The sequence below is a fragment of the Talpa occidentalis genome, unplaced genomic scaffold (assembly GCF_014898055.3).
Source record: "Talpa occidentalis isolate TD23 unplaced genomic scaffold, MPIMG_talOcc4v2.1 talOcc4.12, whole genome shotgun sequence".
NCBI classification, from domain to species: Eukaryota; Metazoa; Chordata; class Mammalia; order Eulipotyphla; family Talpidae; genus Talpa; species Talpa occidentalis.
In genome coordinates this window covers 88,658,099-88,677,551 of record NW_023601212.1, presented here as the reverse complement: position 1 = coordinate 88,677,551, position 19,453 = coordinate 88,658,099, and the positions used below count along the sequence as shown (strand labels likewise).

General features: G+C 45.6%; 1 protein-coding gene across 1 annotated transcript; it reads left to right on the top strand.

The window, feature by feature from the left end:
• The first annotated feature begins 10,212 nt into the window (after nucleotides 1–10,212).
• Nucleotides 10,213–18,970, top strand: AQP8 (aquaporin 8). The gene is made up of 6 exons (XM_037504551.1): nucleotides 10,213–10,314; nucleotides 10,453–10,706; nucleotides 13,521–13,647; nucleotides 14,125–14,339; nucleotides 16,133–16,267; nucleotides 18,490–18,970. The coding sequence occupies exons 1-6, from the start codon at nucleotides 10,303–10,305 to the stop codon at nucleotides 18,536–18,538; spliced, it is 792 nt and encodes a 263-aa protein (XP_037360448.1). The 5' UTR covers nucleotides 10,213–10,302; the 3' UTR covers nucleotides 18,539–18,970.
• The last annotated feature ends 483 nt before the right edge of the window (nucleotides 18,971–19,453 follow it).

Genomic DNA, 19,453 nt, shown 5'->3' with positions numbered 1-19,453 from the left:
GTGAGTGGCTACTGGTACCCTGGACCTGTGGCTAAGTGGGTTTGTTTCTCTACCTTTTTTTTTTTTTTTACTTCTTTGGCAACTGGGGAAACCAATTATTAAAAGTGTTGGGGTACAAGGTGGAAGCAGCTGGTCCCTGAATCACTGCACAGACAGCTCCCTGTGGCACACTCAGGAATAATAATAAAACAACCCAAAACAAACAACCCACCCACCCACCCACCCCAAACCACATATTTGATGTGTTTAGCCCTGAGATGGAAGGATTATGTATTCAGGCAGCTGGTATATTTACTATCATTTTACCATGTTTTCCCAAGCTGTCATGTTTAGAGTGGCATTAAATCTATAATTCCAAAAAAGTACTGACATCATAACAAAACTGGGTATGAGGGCTTTTCATTTAATTAATCCTTCTTTTATAGCCATCAGTGGAATAAAAAAATACATTTTGCATTCAAAAATAGTGACAATTAATTTGTTGTAACCATATTTCGGATGCTTCTCCATGCAGTCATATATATATGTGTTTAATTTTTGCCTAAATGGAACCATATGATACATGCTATTTTATAAACTACCTTTTTACTCCAAAATTTCTACCACATATAGGAATTTACAATACAGGCTGATAATTTTTTTAAAGGGCCGGATTTTTAATATTTTAAAAGCTTTTGTGGGCCAAGAGGCTCATATGTAGGTATTTAATTAACTTTTAAAATGTAAAAGCCTTCCTTGTTTTTAGTCAATGAAATAATGGGCAACTAGGCAGAGCTGGCCCTCAGCTGTAGTTTGCCAACCTCTGATGCACATCATCATTGAAAAGCTACTTGCTTCAGTAGTCTTCTGTTAACATACATTTATGTTTCTTCCATATTAATTTGCTATTCTAAATAGTGTGGCAATGAATGGCATGTGTGTAAATTTTTTCACATTTATCTGTTTACCCTCAAAGGTACATTCCTACAAATAAAACTGCTGGGTCAGAACATATATTTTACTCTTATTTCTATTTTCATCCAGTAAGTACACCACTCTTTATCAGCACTGATAACATTATTAATCTTTTAATTTGTCAGTCCAGTAGGTAAGTGGGGGGAAAGGCATCTCATGATGTTTTTATAGTCATTTCTTTGTTTAGTTTGCATGGTTCTCTTTTCACATGATTGCCAATTTATTGTTCATGAATTTATGGTTGTGACTTTTGCCCATTACCTGTGATTTTTTCATATTGATTTAGAGGCGCTCTTTATGTAGTATGGATAGTAAAACTTTATCTTTGGCATGCAATATTTTTTCCCAGCTGCTCATTTGTCTTATTTGTGGTCATCGCTTTTCTGGTTTAGACATTTTAGATTTCACTTGGTTCAAGTTGCTAGGAATGTTTCCTATATAACAGACACCTAGTATTCATGTCAAGTGCCCCTTCCATGATTACAGACATACACATCCATGTATTATTTTAGTGCTTTTATAGGCCTCTCTTTTATAATTTAACTTCTGGTTCATTTACTTAATGAGGGAACTTATTTTGAGGTACAGAATGAGACAAAGATTGACTTTATTTGTTTTTTAAATAAGGCTAGTCAGTTTCCCTAATATTATTTAGGCATCTTTAACCCATGATGTTGACTTCCAAAATAACTTTCCATGCATATATTTGGATCTAAAGTACTCATAAAAAACTACCAGCTTTCAAATGAACTGACTGTTTTGATTTTAGCAAAATATTTATTCTCAGTCCTAAATGTAGAATTCCTTGAAAAATAAGATATGCCTTATCTTCAACTGAAAGATTTTTTTTTTACCTGATAGCAATATGTATATCAAAGATAAAATTCTTATTTTATCAGGTTGACTAACCTATCAAGATTGATAGGAATGTTTGTATTTCCCTTGAGCAGAAGGATAAACTTATTTAAAATTGAGAAATGTAGCTATACTATTGCTGTATGTTTTTACTTTATCTGCATAAGTGTGTAATAGTGATTATAGAAATAAAATAGTTTGCAAAGTTGGCAAACTCAAGAGTTAAAAAGCAAACAGAAAAAGGATTGTAAAATGACATTTCACTGAGTTTGAAGAGTACAAAGGAATAAAGCACTGACTTTGGACTCAGTCTTGGTTGAATTCCAGCTCCACTGTCCACAGGCACAGGCTTCCCCTCTGTGCCTCTCAGTTCCTTCATCTGTAAAATGGAGATAATAATTATAACAGCTGCCTCACAATCTTTGGGGGAGGACCAAAGGAAGTGAGGGAAACTATTATCCACTGTGCCGGGGTTAGTCATTGACATCCTGGCTTTCTTGCACCTGTTTACCCCGCTCCATCTCACATTGAACCTCCACCTGGTTTCAGTATGCTTCTTTAACAAGCCAGGTCCTGGCTGTATAGTACATTTGCTGAGCCTTTGACCTGTTGCTTTGTTCCTGTCTACCTCTACCCCATTATGCCTGGGGTCAGGCATTGATTTCCATTCTTGCCCCAGCCCAGGAAGCCCTGGCCCAACCGTGGGTGGGACCATGTAGTCCCAAACATATATAAAGGTGGGGTGCTGAACAATTGGAGGGAGGGTGTCAGCCCTACCCAAATTGTGTCTAAAATCCAACAGTGGATGTTTCATTGTTGGGGAGAACATGGAGCAACAAAGTTTTGTATGTAGCAAATGGGAAGGTACAACCACTTCTGAAAAGAGTTTGGTGCTTTCTTAAAAGTTAAATGCACACTTACCACCCCACTCTTAGCTATTTACTCAAGAGAAATGAAGTATATGTCATAACTGAGACACATACAAAAATGTTCCTAATAATGTTATTGGTAACATCAAAATACTAGAAAATATCCATCCATGGGGGGATAGAATAAACAAGTTGTGGTATATTACATGAAATACTACACAGAAAACAGATGAACTTTACACATGCAACAAAGTGAATGCATCTGATTTTCTCACTGAAAGAAGCCGGATAAAAAAGAGCACATACTATATAATTCCATTTATGTGAAATTCTAGAAAATTCCAAATATAGTGGCAGTAAACAGAGTAGTTAGATTGCCTGAGAATAGGAGGAAAACCTTTGGGGATGATACATATATTGGTGGTGTTAGTTTCAAGGGTGTGTTTGTAGGTCAAATGTATTAATTGTACACATTCAATATGTGTGATTAATTGTCTCCCAGTCATTCCTCAGAAGAGTTATTTAAGAAATCATTAAAAAAAAACCAAGAGTCTCTCCAAACAAATTTCTGGTTTCTGTTTTTACATAGTTCACCTTTCGTAGAGATATTTTACCTACTGAAAGCGTAAACTCTGAAGTCAACAAGTTGATCTTGATCCTAGCCTAATTTGACCTTAAGGAAGTCAGTTTCTTCATCGCAGAATGGAACTTGCCTCACAAAATGGTCTTGAAAAGTCCTAGGGTCATGTTTGTTCAACATTCAGCATGAGGGCATGAGGCCTGGGAAGGGTCTTGCTAACGTTGACCTTTATGTTATCCATGACAGTTTCAGTTACTGCAATGAAAAGGGGCAGAATAAAGGTTTTTGACTTCTAAAGGCAATTTCTAAATGTGCATATATTTATATTTTATGGTGATAAAATGTTTTAATTGACAATACAGAGACTGAATTCAGGGTTCTCTTCTTGGGCACCATAATTTCCTGGAAAAATGTCCTCTTAACATTATGCCTGGAAGTTAACTTCATCAAAAAAGACTGTTCTTATTTTTAATTTTTAACTGAAGTATAACTAAATGCAGAAAAATACACAAAGCATAACAGCTGGATGCATTTTTCACAAAGTGAACTCACCTATGTAGCCAGCAGCCAGATCAAGAAATAGGAGCAGAAGCAACTGGAAGTCTCCACGTGCCCCGCCCCAAAGCAAATAGCATGTTCAACTTTGTTTATTTTTGAACTTTATATTGCACAGTGCGTGCTCTGTTGTGTTTGTGTTCTTTCTCTTTGTGAGGTTCACCCAATTGCTAGCCAGTGCATGTTATTTACAGTTTTCAAAAATGCTTTCTCATTCACCCCTTTAAAAATATTATGTTTTTGTTGGAACTTGAAGGAGGAGTGAGATTTCACCAGAATTAGGGAGCAATTTCAGTAAAAGAGACTGTTCAAAGGCTTGGGGGTGAGTAAGACTATGGGATGTTGAGGACACTGAGGGTAGTTGATATTATCAACAAAACAAAAAGGCAACTTACTGAATGGGAGAAGATATTTGAAATTCATATATCAGATATATCCAAAAATATCAAGAACTCTTACAACTCACAACAAAAAGACAGGCAATTAATTATAAATGGGCAGAGGATCTGAATAGACATTTTTTCCCAAGGTTAACATACAGATGGCCAAGGAACACATAAAAAGATGTTCAACATCTCAATTTGTCAGAAATGCAGATCAAAACCACAGTGAGATATCACCTCACATCTGTCACAATGACTGTCATCAAAAACACAAGAAATAACAATGTTGGTGAGAATGTGGAGAAATGGAACCCTTGGGTACTATTGGTATATAATGATCTGACATTTGCACATTTGCACATCTGACATTTAATCCACACAAGGTGAATTGGCACAGCTCAATTAAAAACAGTATGGACCTTCCTCAAAAAAATAAAAAAATAGGATTACCTTATCATCTAGCAATTTCACTTGTGGGTGTGTAATCGACAGAAACTGAAACACTAATTCAAACAGACATAGGTAATCCTATGTTCATTGTTCATTGTAAAATTATCCACAATAGCCAAGATATAGAAACCACCTACATGTCCATCAGTAGATGTATAGATAAAAAAGGTGTAGACAGACTTTTATGGCTTAATGATGGGGATATAGTCTTAGCAATGCATTATTAGGCAACTTTGTCCTTGTGTGAACATCATAGAGCATAATTACACAAACCTGGATGGCTCACCCTACTACATAACTAGGCTATATGGCCGATCCCATTGGGACCACTGACATACGATTGTATACACACACACAGACAGACACACATACACACTCTGGTAAAACCATGGGATGTTCAGGACATTGAAAGTAGACATTATCAGCAGTCAAAAAGAATGAGATCTTGCTGTGGATAGCAACGTGGATGGATGGACCTTGAGTGTTTCCACTTAGATGTGGAATCTACAAACAAAATAAAACAAATTCATAGATACAGAGAATAGATTGGTGGCTACCAGAGAGGCGAGGGTGCATTGAGGGGGACTCTGGGGGGGGTGGCACAATGGTGAAGGGATCAAGCGGTACAAATTTCTAGTTATAAAATAAGTCATGAGGATGTCAAGGATAATATGAGGTCCGTGGGCAGTAGGATTGAATTGTAAATTTGAAATGTTGCTAAGAATAGGTAGATATACACTTACTGTGATGATCATTTTTGTGTTATAAGCAAATGTCAGATCATTATATACCTGAAACTAATATAATGTTGTATGTCTCTTCAGTGAAAAAAAAAAAAAGTAGACATTCATTTTGTGAATGAGGAGCTGATAAAGCCTCATGGACTCCTTCCTCAATCCAGTGACTTTCTGACTGTGAAGCATTCTGAAATAGCCAACATGTCTGATGACTGGTTACCATGACTCATCAGAGAAATAAACTTAAACTTGACACTGTAGGGGAGAAAATGTGGTGCTGGTGGTGCCTGTGAGGAAGAAATGTGCTCAGGTTCAATGAGACAGGCAATTTGAGCAGCCAGGAAGGTGGAAACTAGACTCTTTCCAAGAACGAAGTTGCTCTGAGCCCCAAGAGATCACACATAGCCAACAACTGCAGAGCAACTCAGATAGAAATAAAGCCACAGTTTCAGAAGAGAGTGAGAGGTTCCTCTTTAAGTTCTGTGATTTTCCACAGGCACAAATCTCAGCTCAGCCTGAATGCTCAAGCATCTGCGTTACACGTAGTGGCCACTTTCGAGAAGGAATGGTTAAACCAAACGCCCCCTGTCTCTGAAATATCAGCAGAAAGTGCACTCTACTGTAAGTGACAGATAGCCAGCTCCCAGTGCCTGACACAGGAGGACATATACTGTTTGTCTCGGAGGCTCCCCAGCTTTCTTGATTTGTGTGTTCCTGAGCCAAAGGGAGTTCCCAACAGTTCTGTTTATTAAGTAGTTAGGTCTGAAAGATTTAGTATTTATATTCTAATAACTCTATAGCCAATTGGGGAAAATAAAAGCACATATATTGAAAGGCAAAAATATTTTATTTATATTTTCACTTCATAAATAACTGTAACAAAATAACTCCATTTGATTCAGTTCTTCAGGAACTTTCATCCTTCACTGTGACATGAAATGTGTTTACCCTTGGGCCTCTGTACAATTTCTCAGACCTTGGAATCAGGTTGTATGCTGCCTCATTTCCTCTTCCACAAGGATATTCAGGGGTTTTTTTTTTCCTGAAGATCCACTGCTTTTGGAGCTACTGAGTCCAACCTGGCTGTAGCCCTCGAGGGGCACATCTGGAGAAGTGGCAGCTAGTTGGAGGATGGGCACCTGGTTGAGATTTCAGTGAGGGGTACAAGTTGGCTAAGAGAGCAGAAGAGAACTGCAAACAGAGACCAGCAGGGGGTGGGTTCATGTGACAAATTGTTTGGGGTCACGTGATGGCAGAACTCAGGGGTAGGCCGCGTAGCCTGTGCTGCTGGTTATGGGAGTTTGGTTTCACCCTCCATAAGAGGGGCTGGACATTTTGCCAGGAGAGGATATGATGAGATCCAGGGCTTGGAGTCAACTACCATGTGGCAGAAATTGCTTATGTTCCCTAAATGTCTTTCTCTTTCCTCTGGGCACATGGCAAGACTACGTTTCCCAAGCTCTGGGATGATTGTTAGCCAATCAAATATGGATGAGGCTGGTAGTTGCCAATTCTAGGTCTAGTTCAAGAAACCTCCTGTACAATCTTTCACATTCTCTCTTTCCCCATGGACTGGCTGGTGGAAAAATTCTGAGATCCTAGGTTGTGGAGCTCCAAGATAGAAGTAGCTTGGCTCCCCAGCCACCACAGTGAGGGGCCTGCTGTGGACTATGCTGTGAATTGCAAGTCAATGTGTTTCATGTTCAGCCACTGGAATGGGGGTTTGCTATACCAGTCAGGCTGCTCCGGCCCATCCAGACCCTCATCAGAGCTGCTGTTTATTGGATACCTGCTGTGAACCAGGCACAGTGCTAGGTGTGTTGGTTCATTTAATCCACACAAGTCTCTGCCATGAGCACCATTGCTAACCCATTTTTATAGGAGAATAAACTGAGGCAGAAAGAGCAGACACCAACAAAGGCAGTGAAATCTGATAGCCTGATTCCCAAACCTGGATCAGGTGCCAACTGGACCCTGTCAATATGACAGGAAAGGATTAAAATTGGGTGAGGCAAGAAGACCAGATGAGGAGTTATTAGAGAAATTCCAGCTGGAAGTTCTTGCTGGTGACATGGGGAAAATAATAGATGATCATTAATGTTAATTGAGAGAATGGCTGTGAAGTGCAGGGCCATGAATACTTGATATTTTTTTTTAAAGATTTTATTCATTCATTCATTCATTTATTTATACTATTTATTTATACAAGCACTGGGTACAGTCAGAAGTGCGGGAGGGTGAGAGAATTCACCAGAGCCAGAGCGGAGAGAGAACAGGCAGACTGACGAAGTACACTGCTGAGGGGAGCAGAGGGCGGCAGGAGAGGTCTGCGCACCATGTGGGACCCTCGCCTGGTGGCCGGGGATCGAACCGGTGCTGGAGAGGCTGTGGGCAGTTTCGCAACTCAGCACTCAACCGCTGCACCACCGGGGAGGCCCTATTTTTTTTCAAGAGATAAAGCGAGACCTGATGAAGGCCTAGGTGAAAACAACAGAGAAATATTCTGGAAGCAGCGTGTGGCAGGACTTGGGCAAAGAATGAGGGAGAAGGGGAGGTGGAGGGTTGGATGACTGTCTCACATGGCATGTTCAAGGGCACAGGAGGAGGACATGAGAACACTGAGCACGATGTGCTGTGGGATGGAGGCGGGAGAGAACAGGTCTGAAGATAATCAGTGAGCAAGCAGACCCCGAACCTCCTGAGATGTGCAGCTGTCGGTCGGAGGGGCGCTCTGGCCTCTCAATGAAGAGAGCTGCCAGCAGACTGTCAAACCCACGTCTGGATGTGGCCGCTTCTGTCCTGATGCAGATGCTTTTATCTGCACAAGCTTGGACAAGTTCTTTGATATCTTTGTGCCTCATTTTTATCATCTGCAAATGGGGATAAGGAGCATTTGGACGTCTCCCAAAGGCTTCTTGTGAATATATGCAGAGTGCTTAGCACAAGAGTTAGCTGCGTAGCGAGTAATCAATGCATGGTAGAAATTATTTATTTTATTTTATTATTTTTATTTTTTATAGAGGCATGTTTTATTTATTTATTAATTTGTTTGTTTTTTGTTTATACAAGCACTGGGTACAGTCAGAAGCGCGGGAGGGTGAGAGAATTCACCAGAGCCAGAGCGGGGAGCAGAGCAGGCAGAAGGACCGAAGCACACTGCTGAGGGGAGCAGCGGGCGGCAGGAGAGGTCTGCGCGCCATGCGGGACCCTCCTCCGGTGGCCGGGGAGCAGCCGGGGATCGAACCGGCGCCGTAGAGGCCGCGGGCAGCTTCGCAACCCAGCGCTCAACCGCTGTGCCCCCGGGGAGGCCCTGCATGGTAGAAATTATTAAAATTCCCTTATCCCAGACTTTAAGCTACTATATCTATAAATGCTCACATAATAATTTTGAGTACAGAACAGAATCTTTGCCTGTCGTGTTCACCGCCTCATTTCCAGCCAGCATTCGGAACTGTTCCTGGCTTGCAGGAAAGCCTGCCTTCCTCCCTCCATCCTTCTCTACCCCCTCTCGTTCCTTCTAGACTTTTATCCGTTCATCTGTCTCTGTGCGTTTGCTGAGCGTTTCATCCCTCCTCCATTCATCCATCCACGCAGCCATCCACCCATCCATGCAGCCATCTTAGAAATGCAGTAGAATCTAGTGGTTTAACGCACAAGTTTCTTTTCCAGTAGTGAAAAAGGACACATAACACTTACCATGTTAACCATCTTTAAGTGGACAGTTCCAATGGCGTCAGCACCATCCGTCTCCAGAACTGTGTCATCTTCCTGAGTTGAACCTCTGTGCCATGGCATATGAACCCCCGTTCTCCCCTCTTCCCCGCCTTCCTTCTACTTTTTTTGTCTCTATGAATTTGACGTCTCTAGGTACTGGAAATAAGTGGAATCATACAGTATTTGTCCTTTTGTAACCAAGTCTACCTGTTTTGCAATCGCAAAAGCTGTGTGATGCCGGGAAACTTAACCCTTCCTGAATTCTGCTTCCTCGTCTATAAAATGGTGGTAATAATAGAGGCTACCTCACAGCGTTGCTGTAGGGTCTAAATGAGCTAATAGTATAAGGTCCTTAGCCCAGTGTCTGGCACCTAGAAAGTGCATCAATATGTCTAAATGAGTAGAGCCTGGCATTGCACTTTTGTGTCTCTTACTGTCGTAGCACTTTATTATACGAGCTCCTTTAAGCTTCAGGAGGGACCGAGGTGGTTGGTACAATCACCATCATCTACTCTTGACAGTGGAGAAATCCATGGGACTGGGAGGTGCAGAGAGGGCGAGGGACCTGCTCAAGGTCACACTGCTAGCCCAGTGTTGGGGTTGATATTCAGGCTTTGTGTTTCCAAAGTCCATGGTCCTTATCAGCACGCCACGTTGCCTCTGCGCCTATCTGTGGTCGGTCTTCCTGTGTACAAAGTCCTCGTCAGGCTAGCCGGGGGATGAGGGCAGGGGCGGTGGTCTGGATGCCAGACCGTGTCTGTGGGAATCTGTGGAAAAATCACTGAAGATGAGCTTATTGTCACTTCCCATGAGCAGTCCCAACCTGGTGGGGCCCTGGGGTGCTGGTCTCCTTTGGACATTGATGGTGGCCATGAGCGAGTAGGGGGCCTGGCTGTGCATCTTCTGCTGGGGAGGCCAGGAGTGCTCCCCAGGGATGCAGCTCAGCCAGTGCCTTTTCCACTAGTTGGCAGAAAGCTCAGCCATCCTTGACTACCCCCACTGCCCTGCCCAGTTGAGATAAAAAAAAATTGTTTCCTTTTCTGGGCCTCAGGGCCACCTCCCACCAGGCTTTATTGCTTTCTCAGCACCCTCAGTGAGCCTCTGCCGCCCTTTAAAAGCCCTGGCCGGGAGATAAGAGCGTCTGGGGAGCAGATGTGGGTTCCCAGCCAGCACAGGCAGAGCAAGGTCCCTGCCCCTCAGCCGTGATGTCCGGCCAGGTGAGCACACTTGCTGCCTCCCCCACTCCAGCCTGGCATCCAGAGGGTGCTGAGAATTAATTCAGGGTTGAAGGGGAGGCCAGACAATTCTTTCTGGGCTCCTCTACTCATGTCCATCTCCTCTTCCTCCCACTGCAGGCAGCTGTTTCTGTGAGCGACCCTGAGCTTGGCGGTGGCAAGGGGCAGGAGACCAGAGTGAGGAGCAGCTGGTGTGGGTCCTGGTATGAGCAGTTTGTGCAACCCTGTGTGGTGGAACTTCTGGGCTCTGCCCTCTTCATCTTCATCGGGTGCCTGTCGGTCATTGAGAATGGGGTGGACACGGGGCTGTTGCAGCCGGCCCTCGCCCACGGGCTGGCCCTGGGCCTCCTCATCGCCACGCTGGGCAACATCAGGTGAGACCGGCCCCAGCATCCTGTTACCTGGGCAGCCTGGGTGGGGTGCAGAGCTGTGGGGAGGGACCCCAAGGGTCTATACTCAGGATTCCAGCAGCACTGTGGGTAGGCATGTGGGCTGGGAAACACACCAGCCAGCTTCAAATCCTAGCTCTGCAGCTCTGAGCTCTGTGGCTTTGGGTAAGTCATTATTTAAACTCAAATATCCCCACCGATAAAGTGGGAACAATGGAGAATCTTTAGAAAGATTTTTCTCAAGCCAAAGCATGTCTACTGCTACCCACATCTAGGCAATGCTCTAAGCAAGCACTGCACAGGTTAGTAACTCGTTTAATTCTGCAACGACCCCACAGGGAGATGATAGTATAATTATTATTATTATTATTATTATTATTATTATTATCCTCATTTTCTAACTGTGTCAGAGAAAGGCTATATAACTTCTCCAAGGTTAGAAAGTGTCAGTGCTAGGGTGGTCAGGCTCCAGGGTCCAAACCCAGAGTCTCCTGGGAGGCATGAGAATGAATTGCTATAAAGAGCTCAATCCATGGGAAGTGGTCAGTCCCTCTGGGTGGCTGGGCCAGAGCAGATACTTCAGGTGAGGCTTTACTCCATCCTAAGGCGTTCTGGGAAAGCAGAGGTGCAGGGAAAGCCCTGGGGGGTATTCCCACCTGGGTACATTCATACCTGCAGTGGTCCTAGACTGTCAAGAGGTGGCCAGATATGCAGGGGTGCCTGCCTGGATGACCTAGGATGTGTTGGATCTGTAGTTAATCTCAAAAGTAAATCTGAACACTCAATTCATTTAAAAACTTAAAATATTATTTTCATTTGTAATTAATATACTGTTCCCTAGAAAACTAGTATGAAAGAGAACTCAAACAAATCTCTTTAAATGTTCAATGGAGGCTGCAGGTGGCATCAAAAATGCAGTGTTCTGTTGGGGTGGACTGCCTTTGAATGCAGTCCTTGTCACTTCCCAGCTGGGTATGCAGGGCAAGAAACTGAGCTTCTCTGTGCAGTTAAATGTGGACATCTGATATTTATTGAGTACTAGCATGTATTATGACATATGTACATGTATTACCAATGGGCATAGCAGGTGCTGGTCCAGGGGGCTTCTTGGCTCTGGGGCTTGGCTGGTTGAGAATTATGGTTAAGAAGCTCTTAAAACATTCCTGTAAATTAGAGATCATTGAGGCACAAAGAAGTTAGGTAACTTGAAGAAGGTCACACAGTTCTTCAGTGGCAGAGCTGGGGTTTGAAGCAGGCCAGCTGGCTAGAGAGAGCACACTTCTCCATTGCAAGTATATTGCCCATCTGTAATACAAACTTCTTATTCGGTCATCTGCTTTTAAACAAATATTTATTCATCACCTGCTGTGTGCCAGGCACTGACTTTGAATGCATCTAAGCTAAGGAATATAAAGCACCCAGCACCACATCTGGCACATAGTAGGTTTTTAATAAATACTGATTGGGTGAACAATGAATGAATCAACTAAGAACATGTCTTGATTTTCTGTTGTTAGTGAGTGTGTAGTCTTGGGAACATGTCTGGTGCTCTGGATAGTCCAGCCCCTCCTGGCTGTGTCACTCTCGGAGTGATGTGGTGGAGGGCGGGGCTGATGGGTAGAGAGGGCTTTAACTCCACAGCCTCCTGGGGGCCGCCCGCCTGCACTTCATCTCTAGAGCCTAGGCTGAGCTTGATCATGGATCCAAATGAAGGCCAAGTAGGTCTGGTTGCTCCGCTCACCACCTATTGAGCCGGAGCCTCAGCTGGTGCTTCTAAATCATGCAGGAAACTCCCAAGAGTCTGAGCTAGGCCAGGCCCCATCGGGGCAGCTGGTCCTCAGATGTCAGCATGTTGGACACAATCCTTTTGTCCATCCTGCTCAGTGCACTGTTTCCATTGGGGAGCGAGCAGACTCATTGGTGGGATCATAACACTGGGGAGAAGTACTTTGGGTTTTGTGTGCTCTGCAGGGGCTTGGGGTCACTTTCCTCTTGGAGAAGATATCCATCTCTGCAGCAAGTGGATCCACCTCTAAGGATAGCACCTCAATCCTAGTGGGACCAGATGGGATGCCAATGAGGGTAGCAGGCACTGGTGGGGAGGGCTCTGGGGCCTGGGCTGGTTGAGCATTGTGGTTAGGAGATTCTGTACCCAAGACCAAAGGGGTGGGGGTAATTGGCCAACTTTGACCCTTTGACCCTAGGTTCGACTTTCCTCTCATATCCCAAACCCCACATTTCAATCTAATCATGAATCTGTAACTACACGGCTGATTCTCAATCCCATGTCTAACGTGTACCCCTAATCTGAATTTTGTACTCAACATGAATCAGGGTTTTCACTGGTTAACCAGTTAACCAGTTCAGTTTCACTGGTTAACCTGGGAACACTCGTTTGGGTCTTGTTACCTCTAAGTGGAGCAGGACACCTTTTTTTGGGCTACAAATTTGGAGCGCCGGGTCTTATTCTAACCTGTGGTCACACCTCTGAAGGCTGGAGGGAGTTTGGAGGGAGTTTAGAGGGAGTCTGGATGGAGTTGAGGGCTGGCCTCCCACCACATCTTTCCTCCGAGTCTCCAGAGAGAGGGCAGGAGGGGACTGCTCCCCCTCTCAGCTCCCCACATCCCTCTCCCCGCCACCTGGCCCCTTGGGGACATAGTTTCATACCGTTTCCTACTTGGAGTGGGCCCTTGGCTGACCTGACACCGCAAGTCCCTCTGGGGGTGGGGTGGGACACACTCCCTTGGTGACAGCCTGGACCTTGGCCTCATGACTTCCTTCTACCTTTTTGGGAGACAGTGGTGGACACTTTAACCCTGCGGTGTCCCTGGCGGCCACGCTGATCGGAGGCCTCAACCTGGTGCTGCTTCTCCCGTACTGTATCTCCCAGCTGTGCGGGGGGATGATTGGGGCCGTCTTGGCCAAGGTGGGTGCTCCCCCAGGGGACTGGGCAAGTGGCTTTGGCTTTGGGGCTGTTGGATGGGGGTTGGGGAGTGAAGACTGTCTAGATATTTTCCAGATTCCTCCAGTGGGGTTGGGTGGGTCCTTTCTACTGGGGTGGGGAGTGCAGAAACCTCTCATGGCACAGTGACCTAGCCATGTGCTCACCTGCTCAGATTTACTAGCAAAGTTTGTAAAAGTAAGATATTATATTCAGGCCCAGAACACCTGGTACCACTGCTGGGTTTGCCCCATTTCACAGATGGGCAAAGTGAGGCTCAAAGAAGTCTGTTAGCTCATCTCGAGTCACCCAGTACCTGGATGGGGAACCAGGTATATCTGACTGCGCTGGATAGAATGCTTTGCGCACACTAACATTTGGGGGCATGCCTTTTGAGTCCCTCTCCCCCAGTTCTCAACTGTCTCCACCTCCACTGTGAGGCTGAGTGGCTTCTCTTTGCAGGTAGTGAGTCCTGAAGAGAGGTTCTGGAATGCGTCTGGAGGGGCCTTCGTGACAGTCCAAGAGCCAGAGCAGGTGGCGGGAGCGGTGGTGGCAGAGCTCGTCATGACCACAATCCTGGCCCTGTCTGTATGCATGGGCGCCGTCAACGAGAGGACACAGGGCCCTTTGGCCCCATTCGCTATTGGCTTCTCTGTCACAGCAGATATACTGGCAGGGTGAGTGCCCCTTGGGGATGGGACTACGTACCCAGGCCTAGGCCAATCTCTGAAGGAGATCAAGCCTGCAGAACTTACCTGAGAGTCACAAACTCAGTTGCCACTAGGGGTTACAAAAGTAATGCAAAGGGGGGACATGGCTAGCATACAACAGGGAGAGGTGGAGACTGTGGTATCTAAAGGGATGTCATTATTCACTTATGATAAATTATTGCTGGGTGGGAATATTGGCAATCTCTTGGGGTGACACTTTTAATTTCACTCCAGGAAAGTCAGGAAACTTGACTTTCATGTGAAAATTTTCAAATTTCATCGTGTCAACAAACATTTCTGCAACCTGTGTTTGTCCAGTCAGTGGGCAGCCAGGGTTTAACTTCAGACTTAAAAAGAGCTGCCATACCCATTGTCTTTTTTTTTTTTTAAAGATTTATTTATTTATGCATATAAGAACTGGGGTACAGGCCAGAGGTGTGGGGGATGAGAGGATTTGCCAGAGACAGAACGGGGAACAGAACAGGCAGTCTGACTGAAATACACTGCTGAGGGGAGCAGCAGTCGAGTCAGGAGAGGTCTGCTGTGCCATGTGGGTATCTCCCTGGTGGGCTGGGGATCGAACTCATACTGTAGTAGCTGCAGATTGCTTCATAGGTTGTGTCTTAACCCCTTGTGCCTCCAGGGAGGGCCCCCCATTATCTTTTTGATAGCGAGTATCTCAGGATGTTTGGGAAGGGATTAAGGAGATAAAGTTGGGCCAGGGATTATTTCTCCCATTTTACACAGGAGGAAACTGAAGCTCAGAGAGGACACTGTGACTTATTTAAGGGCACTGGGCAGTGGCACATTAAGTGACAGATCTGGCACAAATGCCTTAGTCTCTCCTTACAGGGGCTGGGGAGGCCCTTCAAATGTCCACTTCCTTCCTTTCTCTTGGACACAGAACCAAGTCTAGTCTTTTCACTGCTCTCCTTTCCGACTCTGTCATCCTTTGGGAGGTAGAGTCTGGGGATATGGGGATATGCATAAAGCTGTGGCAATGCTTTGCTGTCCCTAGTGGCACTGGCTTCACTTACAATACTGACAGCCTTTTGGCTTTGGCTATTGGGTTGCCAAAGGCTACTGGGAAGGGTGAGGTTGCAGGCCCCCAACTTGGGTGGATGGACAGGATACGGACACCAGAAAGAGAGAGGTGCTCCTGGGAATCCTCTCCTTACAGAGATCCTGGGCCTCACACTTGTGGGGCAGCTAGGCCTCCAATGGGTCAGGTAGCTTGAAGTTAACACTTGCATGTGAATTTCATGTGAGCCAAGGGCTCTACATGCATTTTCTCATTCACTCTTGATGATAACCTGAGATATAGGTGCTTTTGCTCCAACTGAGAGGTTAGACAAAGGGGCTACAGTAGAAATAGTTGGCCTGGGTTCTGAATCTAGACCAGCTTGCCTCCAAAGTTCATGAAGTGGACAACTGCTTGACTCCGCTTTAGCAATGTTGGAGAGGACTAGATCCATCTTCTCTTCCTTCCATCTCTGAATGGACACCTTTGGTGGGCCTTCTTCTAGAAGGGTGTATGGGAATGGCAGATCTTGTATATCCGGGGGAGTCAAGCCTTTCAGTTCTTAGTGCTAATAGTGCTCTTACCTGTGTCTTCTTTGGGGTCCCTCCTCCCTAATCCTATGACAGGGTAACTTATAGATGGTTTCTAGGTGGATCCCTAGGCCTAGTTGGGGAAACAAGCATGAGGTGAGCTGAGTCTGGCTGGGACCCAGGTGACTGGTATGTCTGGGTGTTTGCAGAGGTGCTGTGTCTGGAGGCTGCATGAATCCTGCCCGGGCCTTTGGACCTGCTGTGGTGGCCAACTACTGGACCTATCAATGGATCTACTGGCTGGGCCCGTTCCTGGGCAGCTTGGTTGTGGGGCTGCTCATCAGGTAGGTGTGTGACAGGTCACTGGGGGGTAGCTAGAGGGCTAGGATCTCACATGGGTTTGGAGAAGGGAAAGAGGAGACTTCTTTAGAGACAAAGATTATGACTGTAGGACTCTTGGTTGTCAGTGGCTGAAATTCATCTCAACACAGCTTCCACCATAAAGGGGGTTCATTGGCTCACATGATTAAAAAGTTTATAGGCAGCAGGACCTTCAGGTAAGTGCTCATACCATGACTTTAGGGCGTCGGTTTTCTCAGCTCTGCTAGCCTCACACTTAGACAGGCTCTTCTCTCCAGGGGAGGTGAAGGTGCTCACCAGGCAGGCCCTCTAGGCCTCTATCCTCACAGCTTAACGACTCCAGAGAGAGAACCACTCCTGCAGAAGTCCTGGGTCTGATGTTCAACAGCTTTGGGCTGACCCAGGTTGGGTGATGCCAACCTCTGAATCAGCCCCTGCAGTCATGGCACTGCACTGCACTTACATACTGGCACTTTTAGGGACTGTGTCTGGAGCATGAGCCTCGTCCTGGAGTTGGGGTGAGGTCAATCTTACCTAAACAAGAATAGGGCATGAGTAGTTTTCCACATGGGTTTTGTACAACTCTGGGGGGGGGTGGTGTCCCGTCCACATAGCAAACCAGGTGAGAGGTGCCCCCAAGAGCAGGGGTGCCAGGAGACACTATTCACACAAAAGACAACGTGAACAGTACTCCCTGGATAAGGCAAAGGAGAAGGTAATATTACCAGAAAGATAATACTGCTTGTCTGTTTCTCCTGGGGTTCTCTTTTGTGGGCCTCAAGGATCCGTAGGGGCCTGTTCTCTTGGCTCCAGATTGTGCAGGGATTGTGTCTGCATCGGGTCACATGGGTGGTCCCTGCTGTCTGGGAGAGGACACGCACTGGGCTGGGCTGAGCTGGACCTCTTGCACCACTGCCCAGCTGCAGTCTTACTTAGCCTAGGGCATAGCAACAGTATCACTCATAATTCCTCTGCTGCTTTCAGAATGGCAGAGATGAGTGCCTTTAGGAAAAGGATGGGAAACCAAATAGAAAAGGGAAGAGTCTCTTCCTTTCTCCAAGGGAATGGGGCTATTGAGACTGAAGAGCAGGAAAGCAGCTTCCTGGAGAATTCTGGGTCTGGAGCCATTTGATGAAGGGCTGGGTCTCTCTCCAGAGGCTCAGAGATCTTGCTGGGCCATCTACTCCCCACACCATACCGCCCCCCCCAACTTATTTATTTTTATTGAGCTTACATCATTGGCTTACATATTGGCTTGCATCATTTTGTGTGTTTAAAGGTATAGTATCTTCCCCTTTAAGTACTGTTACTATACCACCCCCACCCCCAGACCTCCCACGGTCCATCCCCATAGTCCTACGTACTCCCTCCCCACTTATATCACCCCTCCCTCTTGCCCTCTGGTTGCCTCAGTTTTGTAGTCAGCTTCCTAGGGTTTCTTTGGCTTTCTTGGACCCTTTGTTTGGTTTTTCTATATTCCACATATAAGTGACACCATTTGATATTTGTCTTTCTCCTTTGATTTATTTTGTTTCATACAATCCCCTCCAGTTCCATCCATGTTGCCACAAGTGGCAAATTTATCTTTTTTGGATATCTGAGTAATATTCCATCTTGTTGTGTGGAATACACACACACGATACACACACGCACAAACACACAAGATGGAATACTACTCAGATATCCAAAAAGATAAACTTGCCACTTGTGGCAACATGGATGGAACTGGAGGGGATTGTGTGAAACAAAATACACACACACACACACACACACACGTGCCACATTTTCCTAACCCATTCATCTGTATGTGGGTACTTAGGTTATTTCCACTGTTTGGCTGTTGTAAATAGTGCTGCAGTGAACACGGGAGTGAATGGTTGCCTTCCGATTGGTGTCTTTGTATTCATCAGATAGATACCTAGGAGTGGACTTTCTGGGTTGTATGGCAGGTCCACTTTTAATATTTTCAGAAATCTCCGTACTGTTTTCTACATGGGCCGAACCAGTCTCCATTCCCACAAACAGTGTGGAAAGGTTTATTTTTCTCCACACCCTCTCCAGCGCTTGCTATTTCTGGTCTTTTGGATGTGGGTTATGGTGGTTTTGATTCGCATATCCCTAAAAATAAGTGATGATGAGCACTCTTTCATGTGCCTGTTGGCCATCTGCGTGTCTTTTTTGTGAAGTTGGACCATCTGTTTTGTAGGTTCTTCATTGGAGATGCCAAAACCCGTCTGATCCTAAAGGGGCATTGAGCTCAGGTGGAATTCCTGCTGCCAGGTGCCCCCTGTGGACCCCCTGGACTCTAGACAAGGCAGCTTCCGTGTTTCCTGCCAGAGCAGAGGCCAGAGGAGTGACTGGATGATTCCTCTGACCTGGGCCTGGCTTCTCAGATAGAGGGACTCTTACTAAGTCATGTGGATGCTCGCCTGACACCTCAGCCTGTGGACATGTTGTTCAGCACTACCCAGAGGCAGAAACAGCACAACCGAAGAAATTTTCCTGACAGGGAAGCTCTGAGGAGCAGAAGAACAGTTGGAAGAGGAGGCTGCACATCACTTCAGGCCTCCCACACTTTCTTTCTTTCTTGGGTTCCCTGACCCCTGTTACACTAGGGCCTTCTGCGAGCAATTTCTTTACCCCTTGAGCTGTCAGTTCAGCTTTGTAATAAATAGTGCAGTATTTCCTCTGTATGCATTGGCTTGCTTTTTCATTTCAGAAATGGTGATAGCTGGGAAAAAGCAAAAGTCTGAGTTGGTCTTTTCTGTGCAGAGTCTAGTGAAGCCTCAGGCCCAGATCAGAGTCTGGGGCTGTGGGAGGTACTTAGAATGGAGGCCAGCACAGAGCCTGTCTCCTGACCAGCTAGACCCGTCCAGAGCTCTGTCTGGAACTCAGATTCCACAGTCCAATTTCAACTCTAGGTCAATTCCAGATCACAGACCTCAGATCCCGTAAAGTCCAGCACAGAGTCCACTGGCCTAGTGCCTCTTACTAGCTGGGCATGGGCCAGCCCAAGCCCCAGGAGGATAGATAATTGGACTATGGACTACTGTATGGTTATACAGTGATTTAGTGGTAGTGCTTAAATATAACCCAGGATTTGGGACAGGCTACCATCCTTTGTGCTGCAACAGGTTTAAACACATTGGTCTAAACACTTGGGGAACAAG